This window comes from Lepidochelys olivacea (assembly GCF_965140295.1).
Source record: "Lepidochelys olivacea isolate rLepOli2 genome assembly, chromosome: 1".
NCBI classification, from domain to species: Eukaryota; Metazoa; Chordata; order Testudines; family Cheloniidae; genus Lepidochelys; species Lepidochelys olivacea.
This window is the reverse complement of record NC_140411.1, coordinates 120082168-120109115: the sequence shown is the minus strand read 5'-3', so window position 1 is coordinate 120109115 and position 26948 is coordinate 120082168. Positions and strand designations below refer to the sequence as shown.

General features: G+C 41.3%; 1 protein-coding gene across 1 annotated transcript in view; it reads right to left on the bottom strand.

Annotated features, from left to right (window-relative positions):
- LONRF2 (LON peptidase N-terminal domain and ring finger 2) overlaps positions 1–26948 on the bottom strand; it is a 49403-nt gene that overhangs the window by 5823 nt on the left and 16632 nt on the right. Inside the window, exons 2-9 of the mRNA XM_084632411.1 lie at positions 15434–15552; positions 14269–14391; positions 10036–10179; positions 9028–9250; positions 4928–5027; positions 4428–4542; positions 2654–2775; positions 1568–1726 (exon numbers count right to left, since the gene is read on the bottom strand). Coding sequence (XP_084488537.1) covers positions 1568–1726; positions 2654–2775; positions 4428–4542; positions 4928–5027; positions 9028–9250; positions 10036–10179; positions 14269–14391; positions 15434–15552 — 1105 coding nt within the window. The remainder of the gene's footprint in view (positions 1–1567; positions 1727–2653; positions 2776–4427; positions 4543–4927; positions 5028–9027; positions 9251–10035; positions 10180–14268; positions 14392–15433; positions 15553–26948) is intronic.

Sequence of the window (26948 nt, the reverse complement as noted above, 5' to 3'; positions counted from 1 at the left end):
TGGAAGAGCAACCAGGAAGAGGTATTTTGTCAGGAAAGTCCTCTCCTGTTCTAAAGAAACTCCATGTAACTGGGTTACACACTGCACCCTTTTAGAAGAAGGCAACTGGAGCTAAAATCCTGCATTAAAATTCAGGGTAATTACTGCTGAGTCATGACGGAAGGTGCGTCCAGTAGCTCCAGTGTGAATACATTATTTGTAGTACGAGGGACACTGACCAAGATCAAGACCACGTTGTGCCAGGCACTGCACAAGTCAGGAGGTAAGTGCTTCAGTAAGCTTCCTAATATCAAGGTGATGGGAGTGTCTGTGCCAGAAAAAATTAAGCCAGAGGTGGTCTTACAGAGAAACCTTAAGAACAGCTACACTTGAGAAGCAGCTTAAGTTGAGGTTTACACTGTTATTTCCGAATTACTAATAAAGCCAAGCCCCCAAAAGGTGGAGGGTTTTGGAAACTAACTCTGTTCTGCATGCTCTAAGGGCAGAGCAGAGAATCCAGTTATTCTCCACTTCCTCCCTCTTTCAAAGGGATCAGCACTTCACTGTAAGATTCCACTGTACATGTTTGCAGCTACACCATGCCATCAAGGGAATTAGGACATCCATGACCTCTTTAGGATTCTTCAGTTCCTACAAATGAAAGCTCAGATCCAGCATCCTCATCCACCAAGCATGTAATTCTCATTCAAAAAGCCTAATTTTCCACTTCAAACACCTACTGTATGGTCCAGCTTTATTAACCCAGGGTATTCATAACAGTCTGATCTGAACCCAAAGCTTAGGAGACAGGAAGATGTTTCAGGGTAAATCTACACAGGGATAAAAGACCGATGGCACGGCTGTGGCTGGTCTAGGTCAGCTGACTCAGGCTCATGGGCTAAAAATTGCTGTGTAGACTTCAGGCTGGGGCTGGAGCCTGAGCTCTGGGACCCCACTCTCTGATGGTCCCAGTCCTGAACATCTACAGAGCGATTTTTCAGCCCCAGAGCCCACTCCCCACAGCCTGAGTCAGCTGACCCAGGCCAGCCATGGGTTTATCATCCCTGTGTAGACATACCCTTACAGAGCAGACAGACAGAAGAGCAACCCTCACCTTGACTTAGTCAACAGCCTATACTGGGAACCAAACCGTGGATCAGAAACTGTCATAATAGGCTCTCTGTGGTACGACTGACCCCAAACCGTTCATACATAACGTAATAGGAAATAGATGTCATATGCACTCCAGTCTTTTGACATGTTACTATTTTCTAGTTAAATGTAACATAACTATTCCAAAGCATATCCACAATGAAACACTTTCCAGGAATACGTAAAGGAGGTTGGATGGATAACTAGAGCATAAGTCAACTTTCTGGGTCTAACATTGAGATATCAGAAACTTCAGTAAAAACGGGATGTTTACAGATTATATAAAAACCTGGCAACAAAACACTTAGTAACATTTGTATCTGCTAGCATGAAACCTAAAAAGGATCCAACTGGTTGTGCAAGACCAAGAGTACTATGGTTTTCCACTGGCTTCCAAAAGTCTTACGACAGGGATTTTCTCAGCAAGATTCCATACCCTTTTAGTTCATCAGCTAAGCACATGCCGAATTGTTTGGTACCAGTTTCCATGCATCTTCTTATCATTAGCCGATACCGAGGTTCAAAGACATGAAGTGGGCAAGGGATGGTAGGGAAGGCCATGGTACACACGAAGATGGGAACATCTTCATTCAAACTGCAAAAATGCAAATATGAGAACAGTCAGTCTCCTCACGCATACTGTATTTATTCAGCACAAAACCTCATAGTTGTGGTTTGACTAGAACGGTTTCTCAGACTTGTTTCTCGTAAAATAAGGTCTTGGTCAACAAAAATTTGTTGCTTTCACAGGCACCAGAGCACCAAGGGCTCTCCCTGCTATTAATGCACTCTAGGTACTAATACCTCCATTCTTCGGTTTTAATAGAAAAAGTTTGGAAAATGCAATCGCATTCTCACGCATGTGCATGGAAAAAAGCATCTAATTTGCACATCACTGAGTCTTTTACAGCTTTTATCTGTAATTTTAAAAAAAGATATATTACTGCATACTACATATACTTTAAACATAGCTGGAAAGCAATCCTTATATTCCAAAGTGACGTGGAGTGTTTGTAGGAATTCAGTGGAAATGGGGACTCAAGGACAGAGTTAACTTTCAGCCTCTAGTTTTGTAACACACTTTCATTTTTCTGTTGTGATTTTTTAAATTCAGCTATATGGCAAGTACAAGTAATCATGGATAAAGCAGCCAATACATCTACTTATAAGGATGTGTAGAAGCATACCTGCTTACATTTTACGCTTCTTTTACTCCCAATCCCCCACTTCCTACTGTTGGGGAAGATGTTTTAATTAGTTTTAAATTATGGGTTTTTTATTCACAGAAATAAATCCACTAAAATTTATTGCCAAATAAAATTAATATTTTCCTCTGATGTTGTGCACCTCTCACATCCAAGCCTACTTTTCCTTGATTACTATCGACTACAAACATGCCAACACTGGAATAGATTAAGTGAGCCTTTGAAACCTACTTTCATAAATAAATTAAAGGTTTCTTCAGTAATCTACATCAAAATAAAAGTTTACAACATTTAGATACAACAGAAAAACAACTTACTTTGATAATTCCTTCATTTCTTCTTCATAAATTTTCTTTCTTTCTGATAACTCTTCTGGCAAGTAACGAACTATTAGTTCTTCTGTAAGGACTGTCTTTTTATAAGTTCTGCTTGCCAAAAACTATAGAGAAGAGAGTTAAAGCTTAAGTACCAATATTTAATCAGTTATGTCCAGCCTCCATTCCAAGAGCAAGATAGCTCAAGATGGTTCGCAAATAGTGACAAAACAATTAATGCAGCAGCTTCCTGATGTAAAGTTGTTCTAACCCCCCTTCTTTTCTCACTCTTTCAAAAAATTGAGATTATCTCTGATACAAGAGTGGACACACTATTCACTTCAGTGCCCATAAACTTCCAGAAGGACAAATTTATCATAGGATCTACAACATAACAATAAAAAAAAGGGTACTCTTCAGAGCTGTGAGAATAACTGACTTGCAATTCGCTGGTAGTTCCAAAGTGTTGAAAACAATTCAGTTTGACTCGAAAATTCCAGAATATTTCAGGTTTGGTTCAGCATATCAAAAGAGTTGGGAAAAACTTGTATCAGGTCATCTAAAGAAAAAACATTTTGGATAGTGATAGTCCCTTATTACCTAGCTGTTAAAGAAAGCACTGACCCAGGATGTGGAAAACCCAGGTTCAAATCCCCACTCTAGAACAGGGACTTGAAGCCGGGGTCTCCACCACTCCCAGGTGAGTGTCCCAACCACCAGGGTTAGAGAGTATTCTCAGTCTCTCCTGTTGAAGCTATTCCACTCTGTGTAAAGTGTTTAAGTATTCAGCGGACCAGAGAGAGAGTGAGCGAATGAGAATGACTATTGCCTGGTGGTTAAGGCCTCACCTGGGAGGGCAGGCAACATTCAGGTTCCAGTCCCTGCTCCAATGAATATTTAATCATGTATCCAAAGTGTTACAGCTTCAGCAGGAGAGAAGGGGGAGGGGTGTGTGCTTTAACTGGGCTAAAGGGTGTAAGTGGTTCACCACCACTTCCAGTTTTGTGAATCTAACAAACAAAAACAAAATGTTTAGCTTTCAGAAGTGGTGAAACAAAGCTGATTTGACATGTCTGAATTTCTTTTGACCCTTAACCCTCCTGCCCTCCCCAATTTTGACTGAAACAACTAACTGAAACACACAGGAGTTTGTGAAATGTTTTGATCAATGCAAATCAGCATTTTTCTGCAAACTATTTTCTGTTCCCGTTCCCACCCCCTCCCCGCCCGCATCAAAAAAACAAACACAAAACATTTTTGCCCACCTCTAGTCCTCTTTACTTAGTGTAAAGGAGATAATACCTTTTGACTCAAGCTACCAAGTTATTGCCACCTGAGGAGTCTAAATATTTGGGAATCAGATTTCCCGCAGCTGAGCATACATTCTCTACACCAGAATGGCCAGAAGCGTGCTTTGTTCACCAACCCAGTATCAGTAGAGATACTGACTGCAATGACAGTACGGCCTCTTCAGCATTTTCACAGTCTTTGTTAGAGACTGTTCACGCAAAAACTAAAACGCCTCATTTCAATGTGAGAAAGTAATACTGTACGAACAATTTTGGTCAGTACTTCCCTTCCCTCCGGCCTGCTCCAGATTATTAATACAGCTTAATAAATACTAGTGTTAGTATTCAGACTATGTCTGTGCAGAGCACAACAAGACTACTATGTTGGCCCTATAGTGTTCAGCTGTATGTATGCAAAGAGATTTTGCACAATATGCTAAGATCTTAATAAAAGCTTCTAAAAAACCCCCTCACAAATACAAACTTACTTCAGAGAGCTTTTCTTTGCAGAGCGGGCAATATGGGTTATGGTCAAGGCAACGCTCAAGGCATTTGAGACAAAATGTATGTCCACAGGGAGTGGTAACAGGCTCATAGAATAACCTAAACCAGACAGTTGGGACAAAATAAAATTGGTTCTTTAGAATTTCCATCCCACACACAAACAATACAGATAGCAATGTGTCACTAAGCTTATCATTTGAAAAGCTATTTCCTGCCCTGCATGTCAATCTTGTGAGACATTTTTATTATTTAGTCTCTATCCTAGGACGTAAAAGGGATTTCATTTTTAAAGTAAATCCATTACATTGACATGTTGCAAAAATAATTTCAGCATCTCCACTGATGTTAACATTTATTACATTTTTGCAAAGATGAAACAAAACCTTTAGTTCATGTTAGAATAGCTTCCAGTACAACCCTTTCCTCAAAACCAAATATATTTGGTCTAAAGTTTAGGAAGACTCTCAGCTCTACGCAGTCATACCTCATGCAGAGGGAACACTCGAAGTCAGATGCATCCACAAGGACTGCTGATATCTCACGTAATGCAGGGGTGTCTGAGTTTTCAAGTACAGTATCTCCATCTAAGCGAGAAGGACAGCTCTATGTCAAACATTCAGGTAAAGCAGGCACTATGTATGTACACATATTATGGAATCAGAGTAGTGACCCCATGCTAGTTTCCTATGATGAACCCAGTTTTTATATCTGTTCTCTATGAACACAAACTCCCCCCCCAAAAAACTCCTCTCCACCTAAAATATTACACATGGACCTCCTGCCAGAGCGTAACTTTTCTGAGAGGGTAAAAGCTTTTTCTGTTGGAGAGCCAAAGTTTGAGACAAGACAAAAAACCCTTCAGACTTTGAAATAGATTTTAATTTTTCAAGAGTTTTTCATGTTTCAAACAAACAAAAAACCCACCACAAAAAAGCCACAAAAACCCAACCCAAACCACCCCACCCCCAAAACAAGCTAAATTTAAGAACTCCAGGTTTGTTTTTTTAACACCCCCTTCTCCCTCTGAAATCAGGACTATTGCATTTAAAGTTTTTTTTTGGGAAGGCTGGAGATTAATTTGCTAACACATTTGAATCGGAGAACTTTGCTGTTGCAGTAATGTTTAGCGTTCTCAAGGGCAGGCACTGTTTATAAAAGAGTGAAGAGCGTTAACGAACTTCTAGCATAGCCTGCTTTGTTGGCAAGTTCTGTATAGCCGAATTCCTGATTTTCAAGAATTTTAAACTTAAAGCACAGCCCAGAGCATTAAGCTCTGACTAAACCAAGCAGGCTGAGCCTTTAAGTGCTGAAGCCAGAACAGCTGGACTAAGAGACCTTACTAAATTCACAGGTTCAGCCTAAGTCCCCCAAATCTGCAGACTCCTAAATTCTTGGGTCTTGAGAAACTTACAAATAACTCAAAACCGCGTGGACAAGTCTTGTCTCCCTGTAGACAAGATTTCTACCAGTTTGGACCTAGAAGCTCTGTAGCAGTATAAGTTCCATAATGGTTACTGGCACTTACAAGGTCTGACCCTGCAATAAGATCTCTGCAGGCAGATTCCTTCATCTGTGCACAACTCACTGCAGGATCAGCATCTTTGTCTGAGGATTTTAACACTGTAGTTCAAAAAGCCTAAGCAGCAGAAAGTCTAGAAATACTAAGCAAAAGTTCTCATACCATTGGCATCTCTGCCTCCTAACCCTCTGGTGGAGGAGTCTAACTAGATGTCACATGAAAAATTAAGTTTGTCCCCTTGCATGCAAATTACAACACTACAATTTGTTATAGGACAACCTGTACACAACCTTCTGGCATGTATCAAGTACAGGGGAAGGGTGGAGGGCGTTGAGGTCTTGTGGATGATACATTAGTGGTTTTCATAGAAAATGTTTAATCTTTAACCTATATCTTGAGTGTGGGGTCCCTGACCAATAGCAGGACCCTAAACGGGCTATTCAGCAGACAATAACATGGCATCACATCTTGTGTAAACCTTAAACTGACAGTTAAAAGTGTGAAATGGCTCTAAATCCCTTACTGTGAAGATAGGGGAAGGTTAGATTTCCCACCCCAGTGATTGGGTGGGTTTGCAGTTCACAGGCCACTCTGTAGGAGTTTTCCTATCACAGCAGGGAGGTGGACCATTTCTATTACCTGGAAGAAATGGGTTTTGAGCAGAGAGGTGGAAAACAGACAGTGGTACGTTGTGTGTAAATTTCAAGGCAGAAGTCAGATTTCTAACCCTCAAAATTTGGTGAAACAATGAATGGTAATACAGTGGAGATTTAAAAAAAACATTAATTAATTATTTCATTATACAGTACATTACTGCCTTCTAGCATTCCTTCACACTGCTAAACCCGAGATCTTTGTTAAAAAAGTTTGAAATATCTATGTAAGCAGATGTATTAAATGGCAGAATGGATAGGGGTACTTCTCTTTTAAATGGATTCTTTGTTTTCTGGGAAAAATAGATATTAACATATGACTGATTTTGATGCAAATTAGCTTCCTCCATTGGGCTTACTGTGCCTCTATTTCATGTAAAGAGACGCTGAAGTTTAGCTATACCTCAGAGGCCTAACTACTACAGCACTCCTTTCACCAGCAGTACAATAGATAAGCTATTAATGGATGAAGCATCAGAAAGGCAGCATTTGGAGAAGAGAAGTATGTATTCCTTAGACGAATCAGAGTAACAGCCGTGTTAGTCTGTATTCACAAAAAGAAAAGGAGTACTTGTGGCACCTTAGAGACTAACCAATTTATTTGAGCATAAGCTTTCGTGAGCTACAGCTCACTTCATCGGATGCATACTGTGGAAAATACAGAAGATGTTTTTATACACACAAACCATGAAAAAATGGGTGTTTATCACTACAGAAGGTTTTCTCTCCCCCCACCCCACTGTCCTGCTGGTAATAGCTTATGTAAAGTGATCACTCTCCTTACAATGTGTATGATAACCTGGATTTGTGCTGGAAATGGCACACCTTGATTATCATACACATTGTAAGGAGAGTGATCACTTTACATAAGCTATTACCAGCAGGACAGTGGGGTGGGGGGAGAGAAAACCTTCTGTAGTGATAAACACCCATTTTTTCATGGTTTGTGTGTATAAAAACATCTTCTGTATTTTCCACAGTATGCATCCGATGAAGTGAGCTGTAGCTCACGAAAGCTTATGCTCAAATAAATTGGTTAGTCTCTAAGGTGCCACAAGTACTCCTTTTCTTTTCAGATGAATCAAGACTTCTCTGGAACAATATTATTGATGTTTAGACAAGGCTTTCAACTCTGCTCATAGCAACAAACAAGAATGACGAGTTGTCTGAAGTCGTGTTGTAGCCATGTAGCCCTCTGACCACACACGCCTACTTGTCACTTACCACCCCACACTAGAACCCACATGGGGTATCAAACAATTGCAACCCATAGCCAATGAGAACCACATCCTGAAAGAAATCTTTCCTGAACTCCCCCACCTCACCACGCTCATCACCAGAAGCAAGCTCTCCACTATGATCTTGAGTGAACTCTCACAAAAAAAAAAAAAAAAAAAAAGACAAAAGGAAAAAAACAACTCAAAAATCCCCACCATATCACCTCTGGGTGAACACTTTTCACAAAGCAATCACTCTATATCTGACCTATCAGCACTCATCCTCAAAAGAAACCTGCACAACACCCTCCAAAGATGAACCTGGGAGCTTAAATTCATAACTTTGCTAGGCACTAAAAATTATGGTCTTAATAAAGAGACAGGATTTCTAGTTTATTACAACGATTTGTAACCCACTATCTCCCCATTTTTGTCCTATGACTGCAGGGGTGTTAATGGGCCACTTCAAATTGAATGGTCTCTTAGAATGTGTGTTAGCTACTTGTACTAAGGTCTGGTCTAGACTACAGACCTATAATCGGTAAAACTACGTTGCTCAGGGGTGTGAAAAATCCATCGCCCTGAATGACCAAGTTATACTGACTTAACGCCCTGTGTAGACAACGCTGTATCAGCGGGAGCGCTTCTCCTGCCGACATAGCTATGGCCTCTCGAGAAGGTGGATTAACTACACAGATGAGAGAGCTGTGCCGATGCAGCGTTTTAAGTGAAGACTTGCCCTAAACCATCTATTCTAGCTTGTATTTAGCTGTGACACTGAGGGTATGTCTACACTTAAAATGCAACAGCAACACAGCTGCACCGCTTCAGTGTAGACCCTACCTACATTGACAGGAGGGATTCTTCTGTCCGCATAGGTAATCCACCTGCCTGAGAGGCGGTGGCTAGGTTGAATTCTTCCATCAACCTAGCACAGTCTACGCTGGGGGCTAGGTCATTATTGCTATGTCTCTCAGGGTGTGGATTTTTCACACCCCAAGAGACATAACTATACTGAAGTAAATTCCTAGTGTAGACCAGGTCTGAGTACCCCCCTCCCCCCTCTGAGTTTTACCTACAAACAGTAACAAAGAACTGTTATTTTCTCATCTATTTTAAAATATAGTGCCATAACCCAACACCCTCCCGGCACCTCCCCAAACAAACAAACAAAAAACCCCACAACAGGACAGACCTTTTTTAGGAATCTTATTTAGGACATCCAAGCTTTGTAAATCCCTCAAGTCACTGGATAGCTTTCTTTTTAAACGTGCAACAGGTAAGCTGGAGAGGATTGTTCCCAATGACTTATGGTCTTCAAAATGCAAATCCAGTACATTGTGAGAGAGAGAAGAACTAGTGCTTCGAAGAACATCGGACTCTTGGGACAGGGCTTTTGTTAATTTGAATACAGTATCCTGAAAAGAGAAAAACTGCATGAAAGTCAGGCAGATTCTGTTTCCTCATTTTCTGCACTAATTCTATCCATAGAAATGATAAGATAGTAATGTTATGGGGGCAACCTGGTAACTGATCTGAGCCAATACTAATAAGAGATACTTGCTCCAATTGCTTCAGAAATAGAGGGCTATTTCTCTCATTACAATTCTCATTCTTTTCTAACCACCTCTCCTGACATATTGTAATTGTGCATTCTCAAAGCGCACACAGACTAACAAAAATAAAATGTTATTTAAAACATCACACCATACAAAAACCGCTATTTGGCTCTCTTAGAAAGTGGTACCCCAATCTAATTATATTAGGTAGTCTCAGAGTATGTCTACATAGACAAGAAAAACTCACGGCTGGCCTGTGCCATTCGACTCAGGCTCGGACTGTAGGACTATTTCCAGGTTTGGACCCGAGCTCGGAAGTCTACACAGCAATGAAACAGCCCCACAGCCCATGTCCCGCAAGCCTGAGTCAGCTGGCCTGGGCCAGCCACGGATTTTTCTTTATTATGTACACATACCCTCAGAAATGAGAGATCTAAATACAATTCACACTTCCTTCCACCTTTTTATAATATTGCACTAAAGCCAGATTCCCTCCCTAAAATCTGAGAGGGGAAAAGATGCATTAGTAATAACTAAGCTTGTATAGAAACATATGCAACAATTCAAGTCAGGTAGATCAGATATTACAAGATGCTTCAAAATTACTTTTGGTGTTAATACATTTTGAATATTTTATTCTTTACCTCAGAGCACCCAGCAGCAGAACCATCTTCAACAGCATTTAAGTTGCTTAAAAATGCAGGTTTCAACCTTGTCCGACTAGAGAAAGGTGCAGTGAGGCTGTCATGCACGTTTTCGAAGGCTGGGAAAAACATCTCACACATTATCTAGTAAATGAGAAAAAAAAATTTTTTTGAGCTGGTGTTACAGAAACAAACATATGTATAGTCTAAATGAAGGTTACTTACATGTAACCAGCGTTCTTCAAGATGTACTCTGCATAGTCACAGATGTAGCCTGCACGGTTAGAACGCTAGCTAGCAGTAGCTCTTGGAGCACTCACATGCCTTCCCCAAACCACCCCTCAGTGAACACTGAATGTTCCAGGGAGAGGGTGAAAAAGGGACATGGCAATCCAGCTGCCTCAGTTCCTTCCCCATGTGCCAAGCCCTTTGTAAGGCGGACTCCGAGGCAGTGGGGAAAAACAGGCAGGGAGTGTGACTATGCTGGTTACAGGTAAATAACTTTCATTTCTTCTTCAGGTGCCCTCAGCATATTCCCACACACAAGACGGTAGTACTCTGATGAAGGATGGTGGGGACCATGGAATCCTAATTGAATAAGGACTACAGAACAGCCATACCAAATTTGCATCAAATCTAGATTCTACTTATGCATTTGAGTAGTTGACCTGCTCAGGTGATCTACATGGGTATTTTGTTCCCCCCGATACATGAATTGTTATTGGGTGATCATCTTATTCTAGACCAATCCCAGACACCTTGCCTGTATGCACAATTGTAGGGAATGAGCCTCCCTTCATTTCTTCAGATAATACAAACACTGTCCTATTGTCTGTCATGATCTGGCATACCCTGTGTTTGACCTGAGACAGAAATGACTTGAGAGCCAACCTGACTGCTCTCAGTTTTAAGATACTGATATGTAGATTCTTTTCCATTGGTGACCAGTGAACTCTGAACAGTAGATTTTTGTTTAAATGGGCACCACCCAATCCACCATAGATGCATCAGAGGTAGGTATTACTGACGGCAAGACAGACTGAAAGGTATAACCTTCATTACATTTAGAACACATCCACCACATTAGTAATTCTACCATAGAAGTTAACGCTGATGTACAATAAACATTGTGTAAGACAAGTTTGTAATTTTTCCTAGCCAGTGCTGCAGGTCTCATCTGAAGACGAGAGTATGGGTAACTGACATGATTGATGCTAAGAGACCCAGTAACTGGGGGAAGAGAATAGCATTGACCATTGTGGGGACTGCAGAAGATGTATAGACAACATTATTTTAATAAACCTTTCTTCTGGAAGAAAGACTTTGTTACACTTGAGTCTAATATGGCCCCTATGAAAGGCATCTTTTGGGTTGTTGGATTTAGGAATAGCTTTTCCCAATTTATGCATAATCCTAGATTTACTTTTTGCCGAACATTTGATCCACATGTAACAGGATTTCTTCCCTCAATGGACACTAACTATCCAGCTGTCTAGGTAAGGATATACATAAATCCCATTTTCTCAGTTATGCTGCCATTACCGATAGGCATTTCATAAACAGCCTTGGACCTCTAGATGAGCCAAAGATGATGACTATGTACTGAAACATAGTAGGTCCTCTCCTACCATGAAATGAAGAAATTTCCAGTGATATGGTCTTACTGAAATATGAAAATGTGTCTTAAATACAGAGCTTTAAATCAATCCTGAAGGGAAAGAGGAGGAATTATAGAAATTAGAGATAACATACAGAAACTAAAACTTTTTGATGTCTCACATGCAATCCACCAATTCACAGAGCACCACCTCGCCCTCTGATGGTGATGATGCTAAAGTGTCTGACATTCTCCTCTGGAGAAGGTATCCTTTCAGAGTCTGGATCCTATTCTTGTATCTTCACTAATTCTTCCTCTTCTGGTAACAAATCTCTTACCTCTGTAGGACACCTATCAGGACTTAGACCCACCCTCGGATCTGTTCTTTTCGGATCTGATAATAGAATGTTTCCTTGGTACCAAACTGGCAAAGGTCTATTTTTATACATAGAAACATCTTGATAAGGTTAAGAAGATGGCCAGTAAGAGCACAGAACCCCAGGAGGAATTTGCCAGTCAGGCCAAAGGCCCACATTCGGTTCTGGTGGGAAAAACTTGTCTCTAGATCGGCCATCCAATTCATATCTTCTCTTAGCCAAGCCCTTTCTCATTTCAGATGCAACTGAAGACAGCACTCTCCTTGGCTGAATAAAGGAGAGCATGAGAGGATGGGGGAGTGCACGCGCACACACACAAACCAACCAACCCCTTCTTAGAGGCCTAGAAGAGGGTCTTAAACGGTGGGAGCAGAGGAGAGATCTGGTCTTCAACTCTTCCCCAGACAAGTATTTAATTGCATCTGTTACAACAAAGTGTCTGATAACTCAATTAAGCAGGTAATGGAACCAGAGCAGGATTTCATAGATGAATCTGTGCCATAACTACTAGTTGTTGAGGTGCCATGTCAGTACAGGTTATTGCATCATCCTAGTCTACCCCCCTCATTGGTTCCCGAGCTCTTGTACCCAGGATCGGTTCCTGGAAGACCCTCTGGCCAAATGGTCTCTCTCTCGAGGATTGGCTCTTTGCATAGAGACTGACAACAGTGAGAACCCAGAGCTCATGCTCACCATGACACAGCTGTGTTCTTTTGTCATGGATTGGCTCTAGAAACAGAGGCCAACACCACAGTAGTTTTAACTCGTTGGCTCCTTTAGTACCAGGTACTGAGGTGGAGGTTTTGTCCTTTCCCCCAGACTTGCTTAGAGTGGACACTAGTCTAGGAGACTTGTTCAAATCTTGTACTCTCTTGGTTCTGGACGGTTAGGCTTCCTTATCCATAAATTATCTTAAGTCTGTTCTGTCTCTCCTTTTCAGCTCATTTGTAAAATTCAAGCAAGTCGAGCATTCTGAAGGTGAATGTGCCTCACCTAAGCATGCCAGGCATGTGCACTGAATGCTAGATACACTGCCGGGCATGACATCTTTTAAAACTGGGCTTTTTATTTTTTTGTTTGGCAAAGAATCCTGAAACCAAAAGATTTACAACATAAACTAATGCTAAAATTAACTAATTCTAACTATAAAATTATTAACTAGCTAGCAAGGTGCAAATCCAGGAGCACTTCCTGATCCATTCAGCAGGCCACAGTTGGAAAGAACTGAGATGGCTGGAGTGCCACACCCCTTTTATATCTGCACTCCAATTCCATGTTCACAGAGGTTTGAGGGACAGCAGGAGAGGCAAATGAGTGCTCCAATCCGCTAGTTAGAGTTCTGCCATTCAGGAGACACCAGTTGGGGCATTCCCACGAGTGGGAAATGCAGAGGACACTTGAAGAGCTGGGATGGTGGGTGGGAGGGGGATCACACAATCTGCAGATGAACTCACTGAACACACCAGGGCCGTTGCATCCACTCATTCTCCCTGGCTCTGCCACCCACACAATGCCCTCTCTTTTAGGAACTCCCTGAAACACCCCCACCTCTCCTTCATGGCAGAGGCTGTGTCCCTCTGTCCCACACAGGTCCCTCCATATGACTATCCCCATTTCCCCATGCCAGGGTCTGTGCCCCTCCTCCTCACTCAACTCAACTCCCTCCCCCTCAGGTTCCTGCTACCCCCTATAATATACTGTATAAAACTCTCTTATAAGAGTCCAGGCTACAGACTCTCTCCCCACACAGCAAGTTATGCTGCCGCTTCTGATTTCTCTGCCTGCGGCATGGGTGACTCTGGGAGCCCTGATTTTCCTGTGTATCCTGCTTTTCCGGTGTTCTGATTTGCACCAACAAAAATTAGGCCTGTGCCCACTGATAACCTAGACTGTTTCCTGAAATTCTGGAAGTAATTATTCTATTAGACGGACACCATTAAGTTGAGGTTAGACCTCACTTCACTCAGCCTATGAGGTTAGACCTCACTTCACTCAGCCTCACTTCTGCAGCTTGCTTCCACAGGACAGTGGTAAGGCACACAGTTTAGTAAAACTCACCTACAAGCAGGACAAGAAGGTGATCAAGAAGGCAGAAGTCTCTCCCATGGCAGATGCACTAAGGTTTTATTTGATATTGTGCCAAAATGTGTGGGGTTTTTTATTAACATGGAATGTATCTGAATCCAAAGATTTTCCTTGGCTGTAGGGCACAACAGACCTGCATACAAAAAAAAGAGTGCCATGATGTAGTTACTGTACCTTTTGGGCTTCTTTCTTCATTAAGCTCCATTCAGGATTTAAGGCAACACAATAAAGAAACTCCTTCAGTGCTTCCTCAGTCCTTCCCAATCCAGAAAGAACTTGTGCTTTCACATAATGACCCTGCATGCAAACAAAAGGTATGTGAAACTGACATTTCCAAAGTGACTGACTGTAACACAAGACCAATGAACACTGCTTTTATTTTCTCAAGACATACTGCATTCTTTCAAATGGAGCAGAAGTTAGAAATAGGATGGGGAGTGGGTTGCAATGCTCTGATCTAAAAGAACAAAATGGATGCTTCCATTCCTGTTGTGGCCTTTCCATGGGTTGTAGAGACCAGGAATGGAACACAGCTGTTCCTGAAATTCTTGCACAGCTCCACAGACCCTCTGGATAATGTCAAGTGATTGCATTTGAGCAAACCAATAATCCTTTTAATTGTAATCCTTTTACTTCTGGACAGAGAGTCTGGCACCAGTCAGGGGGTTCAACTCCAGAAAGGGATAGTTGGGAGACCTGCAGATAGATCTGAGCCAAGAGTGGGTGGCTTCTGATGCTGCACTTGTTCTACCTATCACTTGCAAAGAGGCATTAGTTTTTCCCCTGATGTACTTCATGGACTGCTTCAAATTTACCATATAACTTGTATTTCTTTCCACAGTGTGTAACCGCCTTCTCCCTCCTCCCAAAAAAGTGCAGCCCTGGGTCACGTCTGAAAATTAGATACATTGTTGAACCAAATTTTAGTTTTAAAAAATTTGAAATAAACCCAGCATTTTCCTCAGAAAAGCACTGCAGCGTGGAGGGCTGATTGAGCCACTGGAGGGAATTTCAGGAGGCGGAGCATTCCCCTACTGCCAGTGACTGACAGGTCTGGTTCTGTCCCCAAGCATGCCAACGTACCCATTTTAACAGATCAGTGGACCTTAGCATGAAGGACCAATGGACGTACATGCCAAAGCAATTCCATGCACTAGCACAGATTTAAGTTTCCACCACAGACCTCGTTGTTTTATGTAGAATTTAAGCTTTCATTCAAGTTTCTAGCCCTATTGGTTGCCAAAATAGCCTTCCAAAAGCGACCTGAAAAAGTTCTGTCCTCACCACACAGAGAGACCCTGATACATATTTCTGTCTTTGAAACTTGAGTGTACCGTACCTTGGGCCAGAGGGGTTTGTTTTGGCAGAGTGCCTCTGCATCATGGAGAGCCTGTTGATAGTTTTTCATGGTTATCCACAGTTCTGCTCGTTGTGCTATTAACGAACATTTGCAGGGAGCTGGAAAACAAAAAAAGAGAAGGTTAAGAACTCCACGAAGTGAAGAATAATCATGTGCAAAACATAATATCCTAGCCTGAACTTGAGTTATCCCCAAAAAATGCTATTGCAATGAAGCATTTTATTTGTATGCTTACCTATTAGAAACAGAAAATTCCTTCTTTTCTTCCTGTAAGCTATGTATATTCCTTTCTCAGCGTGTCACTAATCAATTATTCTCACATATATAAAGTTCACGGCCAGACTCTTAAGAGAGCTTATGAATAGGGCTGGCAGAATTTGATTTTTTTTTTTCTAATTATGACAATCAATACTGATTCTTATTTAAGATATTTTCTCCTATTTTTAATTATTTGTATTTTTCACAGGTGCTGGGGGGGTCAGGTTGGGGCTGTGGGGGGGTTCCCAGCACCAACAGTGGGGCCCATTGACATCAGGGAGGCTGAGGTCTTGGCCCAGAGGAGCAGAGACCTTCTCTTCCCCCCCACCCAGGATGAGTCCTGGCCCTGGAGGCCACCACCCCGCTGCCAAATGGCTCTGTTCCTAGCCAACAGCCATTCTGCAGTGGGGTGGCCTCCTCCAGGGCCTGGGACGACTCCTCCTCGCAGTCCTGGCTGGGGAAGGTAAGGGGTTGTGATGCCAGGCCAGGACTGCAAGTCTTCCCTGCATCTTGTGCCTACAGGGATCCGGTGTCACCAAGCCTGCGGCAGCAGACGGAACCCTCTGCAACCCCACTGTCATGAACCTGCTTGCTCCTGTGACAGCAGAGCTGGAGAGGGCTCCCTGTGCTGCCCCAGGGCTGGTGCCACCCGAACCCCACAGGCTTCCCACTGATTCCGCCGCCCCCCAATCAATTTCAGTGGCTCAGCTGAAATCCACGTTTACCAACATTTATTGACTGAAAGTGAATCCTGCCAAGCCGAATTATGAATACGTAGCAAACAACATCCTCTGACTTTTCACAATTCTGTTGTATGCTTTGATTACCTGTTCCCTGGGGAAAGAGACCTAACATCAGAAGTGCCAAGCACACTTCTGGGGCAATATGTGGAAAAACTTAAATCTAAATAAACACTGCACACATTCACTGGAAAGTATAAAATGCATAGAGTAAAGGCACCCCAAACTTTATGATCCTGTTTACCACCAGGCTATGTCCCTCCCATCCTCTGTAACCTCCACGTAAAGTAGATACGAGTCTATGATAAAAGTCTTTTAGCTCGCTGACATCTTAAGCCTTGTATACTCTGGTGGCAATTCATTCATGAACCTGATGCACTATAGATTGTAAGCCACTTCAACATCATGGCTTCCCCTCCCCCGCCCCCAAGTTCCCTAAAGACTTGGGTATATAGGGTTTAAGATGCTTAGTCCTACAGCTCTGAGCTAGCACATACCTGTATCTTCCACAGAATGTTTGAACTCTTCACCCTCACACTAAAGCTCTGCACAGCACTTTCCTTACTCAACCTCAAATTTTAAAAACCACTCCATTTCATACCCATTCACAATATGGCTTGTATTTGTTTTAGCCCTTATCCCACTTCCTTACCCTTTTTTTTAATCTTATCTTTATTTTATACATGTTTCCTGGCTCCCCATTTAAAGTTCCATAGCCATTTAAGACTGTAGGTAATTAGCCAGGCACATTTCAATTTCTGTGATCATCTAAACACACAGATTGTAAGGAGGTTCGTGTCCATGGCTGCCCAACTTCAAATGCCTTGTAGAAAAATGGGGTGTGAAGAAACAGGGAAGACAACTTATGTAGCTCCTATAACTCTGCAGTGCACTTGAACCCAAGCATGGAGACTGTTCAGTGCTCATGTTTCATTTCTTTGAGAGCATCCTTAATGCATAGTTACGTAGAAATTATCTATGTTTAGCAGAAACAAAGGGCATGTTCTTGATAGAGATATTGCCCTGTACAACAAAAGTAGCATATAGGTGTGCAGTTGATAAACTTTTACAACTCACATAATATACCAGATATGAACTTTCAAAATGCCTGTACACCTCCTTCCATGACAAACTGGACTTAAGTTCTACAGCAAATTTCTACAATTCTGTCACACGCTATACCAGTACACTAGAAACTGAGGATTAAGTATAAAAATACAATCGGAACAGCTGCTGTCGTATTTTGATATTAAATCAGTGCTCATATACAGCGGATTTCCATATTAGCAGTGTAATCATGCGGCAGAAGCGGTCAGCGGTGAAGCTAGAGGTTCTGGTGATAGAACAAGCAGTTGGGGTTTGGGGAGGTGTGGAAAGCAGTTTGGGATTGTGGGTTAGGCAAGTTGGCTTGATGTTTCTGCTAATGTCATAAATTATCTCTAAGTTTCAGTATCAGTCAAGAATTCAGAGCTATTGTTTCAAACCCTCTATAGGTTCAGGTAGACTACACTGCATCACAGTTCAGTTATAAGCTTGTCTGCAGAATCACAAGAGCATTTTTCCCCTTTTAATTAAAGGAAAGCAGTAATTCTGGAACACAGCAGTTCAGGGAAGGTTGAATTCAACAGCAAATTCCCAAACAGCCAAGAACACGAGGACATGAAAATATATGAAAGGAGAAAGGGCTGGTCTTTTTCCTCCAGAAGTAGTACAAAAGTCGAGAGTTAGATCAAGGAAGACCGTGACAAGTATGACAAGCTACTTCAGGATTCCTACCTTCCTGTTACTCTAAAATGGGAGGCATGGCCAATCTTATGAGTAATGGTCTATAAATGTTAGGTCGATCAGAAATAAGACTTTCCAAAACTACTAAAGCAAAATTTACCAAGAATATAGATTGAAGAAAAACAATTTTCTCCAGAAAGATTAGTCAAGCAGCAAGACCCAAGACTAAGCAATTGGAGTTGTGTATGCACAACTCCAAATGAGCTCACCTGTGCACAAATCTTAGACTGAACTACTTAAATTTGTAATCTGTTATCATTCTCGCACAGCATACTGCATTGAGAGTTTAAATTTACTAACTATACAATTCAAGAATAATAGACAGGTTAAAGTAATTCATGCTGGATCATATCCAGATCTAACTGTCACCAGGAAGATATATTATCATAGAATAATAGGGTTGGAAGGGACCCCAGGAGGTCATCTAGTCCAACCCCCTGCTCAAAGCAGGACCAATCCCCAACTAAATCATCCTTAAAAGCTTCAAAGGAAGGAGATTCCACCACCTCCCTAGGTAATGCATTCCAGTGCTTCACCACCCTTCTAGCGAAAAAGTTTTTCCTAATATCGAACCTAAACCTCCCCCACTGCAACTTGAGATCATTACTCCTTGTTCTGTCATCTGCTACCACCGAGAACAGTCTAGATCCATCCTCTTTGGAACCCCCTTTCAGGTAGTTGAAAGCAGCTATCAAATCCCCCCTCATTCTTCTCTTCTGCAGACTAAACAATCCCAGTTCCCTCAGCCTCTCCTCATAACTCATGTGTTCCAGTCCCCTAATCATTTTTGTTGCCCTCCGCTGGACTCTTTCCAATTTTTCCACATCCTTCTTGTGGTGTGGGGCCCAAAACTGGACACAGTACTCCAGATGAGGCCTCACCAATGTCGAATAGAGGGGAATGATCACGTCCCTCGATCTGCTGGCAATGCCCCTACTTATACATCCCAAAACGCCATTGGCCTTCTTGGCAACAAGGGCACACTGTTGACTCATATCCAGCTTCTCGTCCACTGTAACCCCTAGGTCCTTTTCTGCAGAACTGCTGCCTAGCCATTCGGTCCCTAGTCTGTAGCGGTGCATGGGATTCTTCCGTCCGAAGTGCAGGACTCTGCACTTGTCCTTGTTGAACCTCATCAGATTTCTTTTGGCCCAATCCTCTAATTTGTCTAGGTCCCTCTGTATCCTATCCCTACCCTCCAGTGTATCTACCTCTCCTCCCAGTTTAGTGTCATTATGGTATACACTGCTACTGAACTCACTTTATCCGCTTTAATTTAGTGTTGTAGAATAACAGTTCTGGGTAGGGGAGGGAGGAGGGAAACAAAAACAAGAGAGTCACTCCTCAGAGCTAGAGTTTAAACTCAAATTTAGAGAATCCAGGTGGATTATTACATATCTATAAAGTACCTTAACTCCAAGTGATTGCAACCTCCTCGTACACTCATTTATAAGGGAAAATTAGACACAAAGTTACACACTCGGCTCAACAAATGTGGAATTAATGGGTTCCAAGATGCTGAACAGTAAATGATTCAATCTAAGTTTAAAAAAACAAAACTAAAAACCACACCACACTCACACTTTAACACAAGCAAACATAAGAGTCTTTCTTTCAAAGCTCTCAACTATCCAGCCCCGCTTTCTACAGTTGGCCAAATGGCCATATTTAAACTTAAACATTTGATATTTCTCTGGTTTATTTTTAAACTGACTTTTACACCGTTTCTGAGATCACTAAAATTTCTACCCCAAGGGTCTGATGGCATCCTGTTCACGCTTGAACAATAGTATCAAGTTGTTCAGTTAAAGTATTCCATGAGAGCGCCCACCTGAGTTTATTAATGAATTAGCTTCAGCTCTGCTCACATCCCCTTTGAGTTCAATTTGCAGGCATTCATCAGAATGATTTTTACGCACATAAAAAGTGAGTAAAAAGCAAGTTTTGAGTACACGTGTGCCAGCATTCACACCAAAAAGTGTTACACTGTACGTGGGTTAGAACATTGACACAGCATGCAGAATTCCTCAGAGTGCCCTGGCATAGAGACAGCTGACTGCAAATACTAAAGATAGGACCTGTACACACATTGTGTACATTCAGGATGATTAAACTTATTCTGCCAAGAATGCTTGCAGTAAATAGTTTTTCCAGGTATGTCATAAATATAAAGGGAAGGGTAAACCCCTTTAAAATCTTTCCTGCCCAGAGGAAAAATCCTCTCACCTGTAAAGGGTTTAGAAGCTAAAGGTAACCTCGCTGGCACCTGACCAAAATGACCAATGAGGAGACAAGATACTTTCAAAAGCTGGGAGGAGGGAGAAAAACAAAGGGTCTGTGTCTGTCTGTGTGATACTTTTGCTGGAGACAGAACAGGAATGGAGTCTTAGAACTTAGTAAGTAATCTAGCTAGGTATGTGTTAGATTATGATTTCTTTAAATGGCTGAAAAAATAGCTGTGCTGAATAGAATGAATATTCCTGTCTGTGTGTCTCTTTTTGTAACTTAAGGTTTTGCCTAGAGGGATTCTTTATGTTTTGAATCTGATTACCCTGTAAGGTATTCACCATCCTGATTTTACAGAGGTGATTCTTTTCTTTTTACTTCTATTAAAAAATCTTCTTGTAAGGAAACTGGATACTTTTTCATTGTTCTAAGATCCAAGGGTTTGGGTCTGTGGTTACCTATGCAAACTGGTGAGGATTTTTACCAAACCTTCCCCAGGAAGTGGGGTGCAAGGGTTGGGAGGATTTTTGGGGGAAAGACGTGTCCAAACTCAGTTTTTTCAGGAACCCAGATAAAGTTTGGTGGTGGCAGTGGAAATCCAAGGGCAAAGGGTAAAATTAATTTGTAACTTGAGGAAGTTTTAACCTAAGCTGGTAAAAGTAAGCTTAGGAGGTTTTCATGCAGGTCCCCACATCTGTACCCTAGAGTTCGGAGTGGGGAAGGAACCTTGACATGTATTAGGTGTCAGCCAAGCCATGTGTTGCTCGGAAAGGAAAAATATTTAAAGTTTCTAAAATTCTCAATCCTGCTTAGCTACCATTTCTCCCTGATATATTAGAAGCAGTTTCTTCAAGCCCTCCTCCCAATGCTAAATGGAGTTACACATCCAATCAAAACAACATAATTAACCCACATGTTCAAAATTTCAGCTTAGGAAACAGGTCTATTTCAAAGTCTCCATAATTGCCTACTGTTTGCCTGAGGACTCCAAGCTGTCAAAGACAACCTGGAACTGTATAAGAATGTCTGGGGTCCTGATCCTTTTTATCTCAGATCTGCTTGACACTTCATGCAGGCTTGATGGCACAAATGAACAGATTTGGCAGAAAGAATTACTACTGATCAAAAGATGGTGATCTCTAGTGCATGGGACTCACACACACTAGAATTGGAACACAGACACACACTTGAAGAACTGATACATTACACATACCTGGTTCAGCATACTTAGCAGTTGGTTGGCAAAAGGCAACAATATACAAAACATTTTATCCATGAGCCAGTGGAGTGGTTTTTATTTTAAAAATCTCTCCTCAAAAGATAAATGCATGTTGCATCACCATTCTCATCACAGTTTAGAATTCCAACTAGAACTTCACAGAAAAGTAAGTAAAACAATACAACTCAGACTTACAACCTACATTAAAAATACCTCCTAATCAATATAATTTGGACACTCAGCGTGCTTTTTCTACGTCAATTAATAGAAAATTAATCTGCTTCCAGGTAGCAGATGATGTATATTTAAAACTGCACTGCCATCACCACTAAATCTTGCTAATCACTGAGATAATTAGCCAAGAAACAGTATAAGAGATTCTAAATTCTGCCCAGAAGAAAATCTGACATATCAAGAGGGATTGACTAGTTTCCTCCCCTTACTTTGAGATTACACCTATAAATCTAATGAGGATGGAAGTAGTCCTGCGTTAGCTCAGCTACATAGTTTACACATAATGTCTGCAGTCTTACCCTCAAAGATTCTAGAATGAACTTTGAACAGTGTTTCTCCCCCCACCCCTTTAAATAAAAAGAAAGCCAGCATCAGAGAGATTCAAAAGCATTCTGGGGTAGACTTAGATTTGCTTAGATTTCCCCCTCCCCTATCAAATTCCTAATCACCCAGCACTTCTATTGGAAGTATATTGCTCACTCTAGGAATTGTGCGTGTGGAAACCCAGTTTCCCCCTATGTTTTCAGTTCTCAATTTACACTTCTGGACAGGGAGGGTGGTTTCTTTGTACATTTGTACAGTGCCTACCATGATGGGACCCTGATTCCCATTGTGGCCTCTAGGTACTACTAGGTTTCAGAGTAGCAGCCGTGTTAGTCTGTATCCTCAAAGAAAAGGAGTACTTGTGGCACCTTTGAGACTAACAAATTTATTGGAGCATAAACTTTCATGAGCTACAGCTCACTTCATCGGATGCATCTAGGTACTATTAGAATATTAACTATCTCTCTATGGAGAACAGTGTTTGTACAGAGCTTTGTATACTTGAGTGCTCAGCATAATTTTCAGAGTTCTGCGGATCTGTCAGTGTTACACTTTGGTTTAGGGACGCTTCAGTAGTATACCTCCATTTGTATCAATGGATACAAACACAGACTGGGGAATCAGATAGCCTTGGGCCAATTATAAGTCAGTGAAAAATTAAGAAGAAAAAAACCCCCAACAAGCTACTAAAGAACATCTTTTATTGCTAATACATGATCACACTATTTTGGCTATGTAGCCAATAGAGGGAGCAAGTTAGCAAACCCTGTTATGTAAATGTTGACAATCACTGATGCTTATGGGGGAGGGATAGCTCAGTGGTTTGAGCATTGGCCTGCTAAACCCAGGGTTGTGAGCTCAAGGGGGCCATTTAGGGCTCTGGGGCAATACTGGGGATTGGTCCTGCTTTGAGCAGGGGGTTGGACTAGATGACCTCCTGAGGTCCCTTCCAACTCTGATATTCTATGAAAGCAAATGAGGCAAACAAGAACCACCATGTTTTCCTGCTCTCATGAAACAGGGCAAGGGAATTTTAATGTTGCTAAACAAAAAAAGGACAAAGCATGCCATGACTGAAGAGTAGAGAAGTTTCCAAGATCATACTTTATCTCAAAAGAGTACAATACAAGCAGGCTTGGCAGTATCTTTCAAGGGAAGCTACTTATTCATTGACTTCCACAAACAGAACACCTGGCATCTCTTGCATAAGGAAGGTGGTTGTTTACGAGGCAATTTCAGTGGTAGAGCTGCATTCCTCAGAGAAAGGTAGCAGTGATGTCTCGAAAGGAAGTGGATGTTTTAATACCATTTCTGTCCACCTCTTCCCCCATTTGAAGTTTACTTAATGGATCCCCTATTTGTAACATCCTGAGGCCTTAATCCAGACTGGGGGCTTAATCATGCTGAGCACTGTAAAGAAATAGCAGCTATCCCTGCCCCAAAAGAGCTCTCAGTCTAGTTGTAAGACTAGACATAAGTGATTTAAAAATCAATTAAAAAGAGGCAGGGAACGTGTGTGTGGGGGGGGGGGGGGGAAGCGGGTGCCCCACAAAGGTAACAGCAGTCAAGTCAAAATTATATTAGCTAGCTAGCACTTAACTTGATTAGTCCAATACAAATCTTTAAAAATCAAAATGTTATCATTACACATATCTTTAGGCTATCGTTTTAAAGCTTTGCTTTCTTTGTTCTAAGATTATTCCCCCTTTCCTCCCGGGGGTGTGGGGGGTGTGTGGAGATACTTCTAAAAACCTCTCCCTTTTTCTGCAGCTGACTGAACATGTTCTCCAGAAATAATGCCGTACTGCTTTATTCTCTTTTGTATTAAGAGTACTTTATGCATCTGTAAAAAGCCATACCAATAAAATATTAAGTAATGCACACAGATAATGGTGAAATATGCTATTTTCATTTTTATAATTTGAATTCATCTGTATTTTTATAGCATTAGAGTCTTGTTTTCTGTGAAAACTCAAAACATTTGAACACGGAAGTGAAAAAATAGGTGTGTCCCCTGAAACGAACTTTGTACCAAAACTAAACAAAAATATAAGATAATTACAAAGTTAGAATTAGTTCAAAACTTTGCACTCCCACTCTACTTTGTCCCTTTTCCCATTATAGCAAGAGAGATTGCAGTTAACATACTAAAAATTAAAAGGTCTTAACCAATGACGTTCTTGTATTATTAGTACATCATGCATCATTTAATTGTACATATTACTCTCACATGTGCCTAGTTTAAAAAAAACAAATCAAAAACATTTAGTGTACTGCACAACCAATTCTGTATTTATTCCTCCTCAGCCTTCATCTTCCTTGGACGTTATCTGTTTTGCCACCCACTCCTGTATCTGACCAAGATTCATTTAGGTCCTGATCCTGCAATCTAATCTATACAGACTCCTACAACCAGGTGTAACACTATGGGCTTCAGAGGGACTCTGCAACCATACAGATCTGCTTGCACATGCCCAAACACAGGATCAGGTCCTTAAACTAAACGCTTTAGAGCAAATTCTCATCTGTTATTTTCAGTAAAGTACCTAGTATATTTTAGACCAACACCTGAAATAGTATTAATGCTATTCTGCAACCAAACAGATTCAATTGTTAAAACAGCAACAGAAGTCTGCAAGATTAAAAAAAAAAATAATCCAGATGTAAAGAATCCCTACCTCATAAGAATGAGTGGATGAGATCATCTCTAGGTAAGCATAACTCCCACTTTCATTTTTCTGTGCAATGCAACAGCTAAAAAGGATCAGGTTTCCGAGTCATGTTTTAAGCAAATTTGATATAGGGCACTTAAGGAGGGACATGAGATTTCCTTTTTAGCTCAAACCCTTTCCAGAAAGGGTATCATTCATTTGAAACATGTGCTAGAGAGAGACACGCACTTCATTTGTGTTTTGTTTTTTTTTAAAAAAAACAAAAACAAATCCCACATAATTTACAGTCATAAGAGTGTTTTCTTCTGTGAGAAATCTCACAAAAGGTCTAAAAATGTGTAATTGACAACGGTTATATTGTGTTCTGCAAATTAAACATTACCTTGATTAATTCTTTAAATGGCTGTAAAACATCCTCTTCCCCAACAATCAAGTTAGTTTTATTTTTTTGCTAAAGACCATTCCATTTTCAGAAATATTTTCCAACTGGAGCAAAGACAAATCAGACACTTTCTGCACAGAAACCAGGAAGCGCTTCAGAGCTAGTCAAATAAATAATAGCCATGTCCTCTTCTCTATCATAGGGAAATGAGGGCAACCTGACCTCCTTCCCCTATTACCTCCAAAAGGGAGAAGACTACCATAACCCTTGTGAACAGCTCAGGAAGTCCAACTTATTAGAGTCCCTCCTCGTTCTTCTGGGCTAGAGAAGGTTGTTGAAATGCATGGCCTTTCAGAAAGGTGGGCAGAAGGGGCAGCCATTATTATTTGCTATTATGTAAGTCAGTACTTAGACTGGAAGCTCTTTATGACAGGAATAATCTTTTCTGCCTTTGTACAGCCCCTAACCCAAGGGGGTCCTGATCTGTGTGTGATGCTATAAAACACTTATGTCATAGTCTTCCCTTAACTAGTAATGAGTTCTGGTAAATTATGTAGAAGCCCCCACTTTTGAACAGGAATTCAGTTGTTTCTTCACTTTTTAGAACCGGCTTTCTGGCTTTAGCCAACATGGATCCTTTCTCTAACCCCCTGCAGCCCTCTACTGCAGGGTGGGATGCGGACAGCTTCAAAACAGATAACTGTAGTGCCTCATATTCAGAGTTTACGTACACTTTTTCTGAAGCAGGGAGGGGAGCAGACTCCAAGGAAGAAAGATGAGTGCAATTATGATGTGAAACTTTGGACATGGCATACAATACTGCTAACATAACTGTCAGTGGAAGTAAGGATTGCCCAATTCTAGGACTGCTCTGCTGAACAATTTACCTTTGTCATACTCATCTAGAGTCAGTTTCCCAACCTGGGACTCTCATGGTAAAATCCAGGACTACATTAGCTGTGAATGTGTTCCCTGTTCATACTCCATCTCTATAAAAGTTGCTTCAAATTTGAGAAGAAAGATATGTGAACTCAAAGAAAAAGCACCTAAATATCTCACAAATAGAACCATAATTTCTTGTTTGTAAAAAACCCTGCAACTTTTATGACTTCAAGTCTCAGCCTTTCCAGTTAATTGTTTCTGATATGAAACTTGCTGGTTCTGTTCTAGGTCAGGTTTTGACAGTGAGCTATAAAACCTGGTTGAGTCCAGACCAGCTCCAATAACTGAACTCTACTGTAAAAGTTTACTTTGAAGTTAATGGGAACTCTCAAGTGCTCCACTCCTGACTCCACTCTGTGGAGGGTTCTCTGGGAAGGGGATTTGTGGTTCTTAACCTGTGGCCCAAAATGATAAAGAGGTTGAGAACCTGCTATAGCACATATGAGCTCTCATCATAGGCCAGGACCCCATTGTGGTAGGCACTGTACAAACACAGAATAAAGAAACATGCCCACGCCAAAGACCTCAAGTAGATTATAAGTTGCAGGTCCCCTGCTTCACACTTTAGTTGAATGCATCCAAAGAAGTGAGCTGTAGCTCACGAAAGCTTATGCTCTAAAAAATTTGTTAGTCTCTTAAGGTGCCAGAAGTACGCCTTTTCTTTTTACTTTAGTTGAGAAAATTCTTATGCAGGGCTCCCACCAATACCATT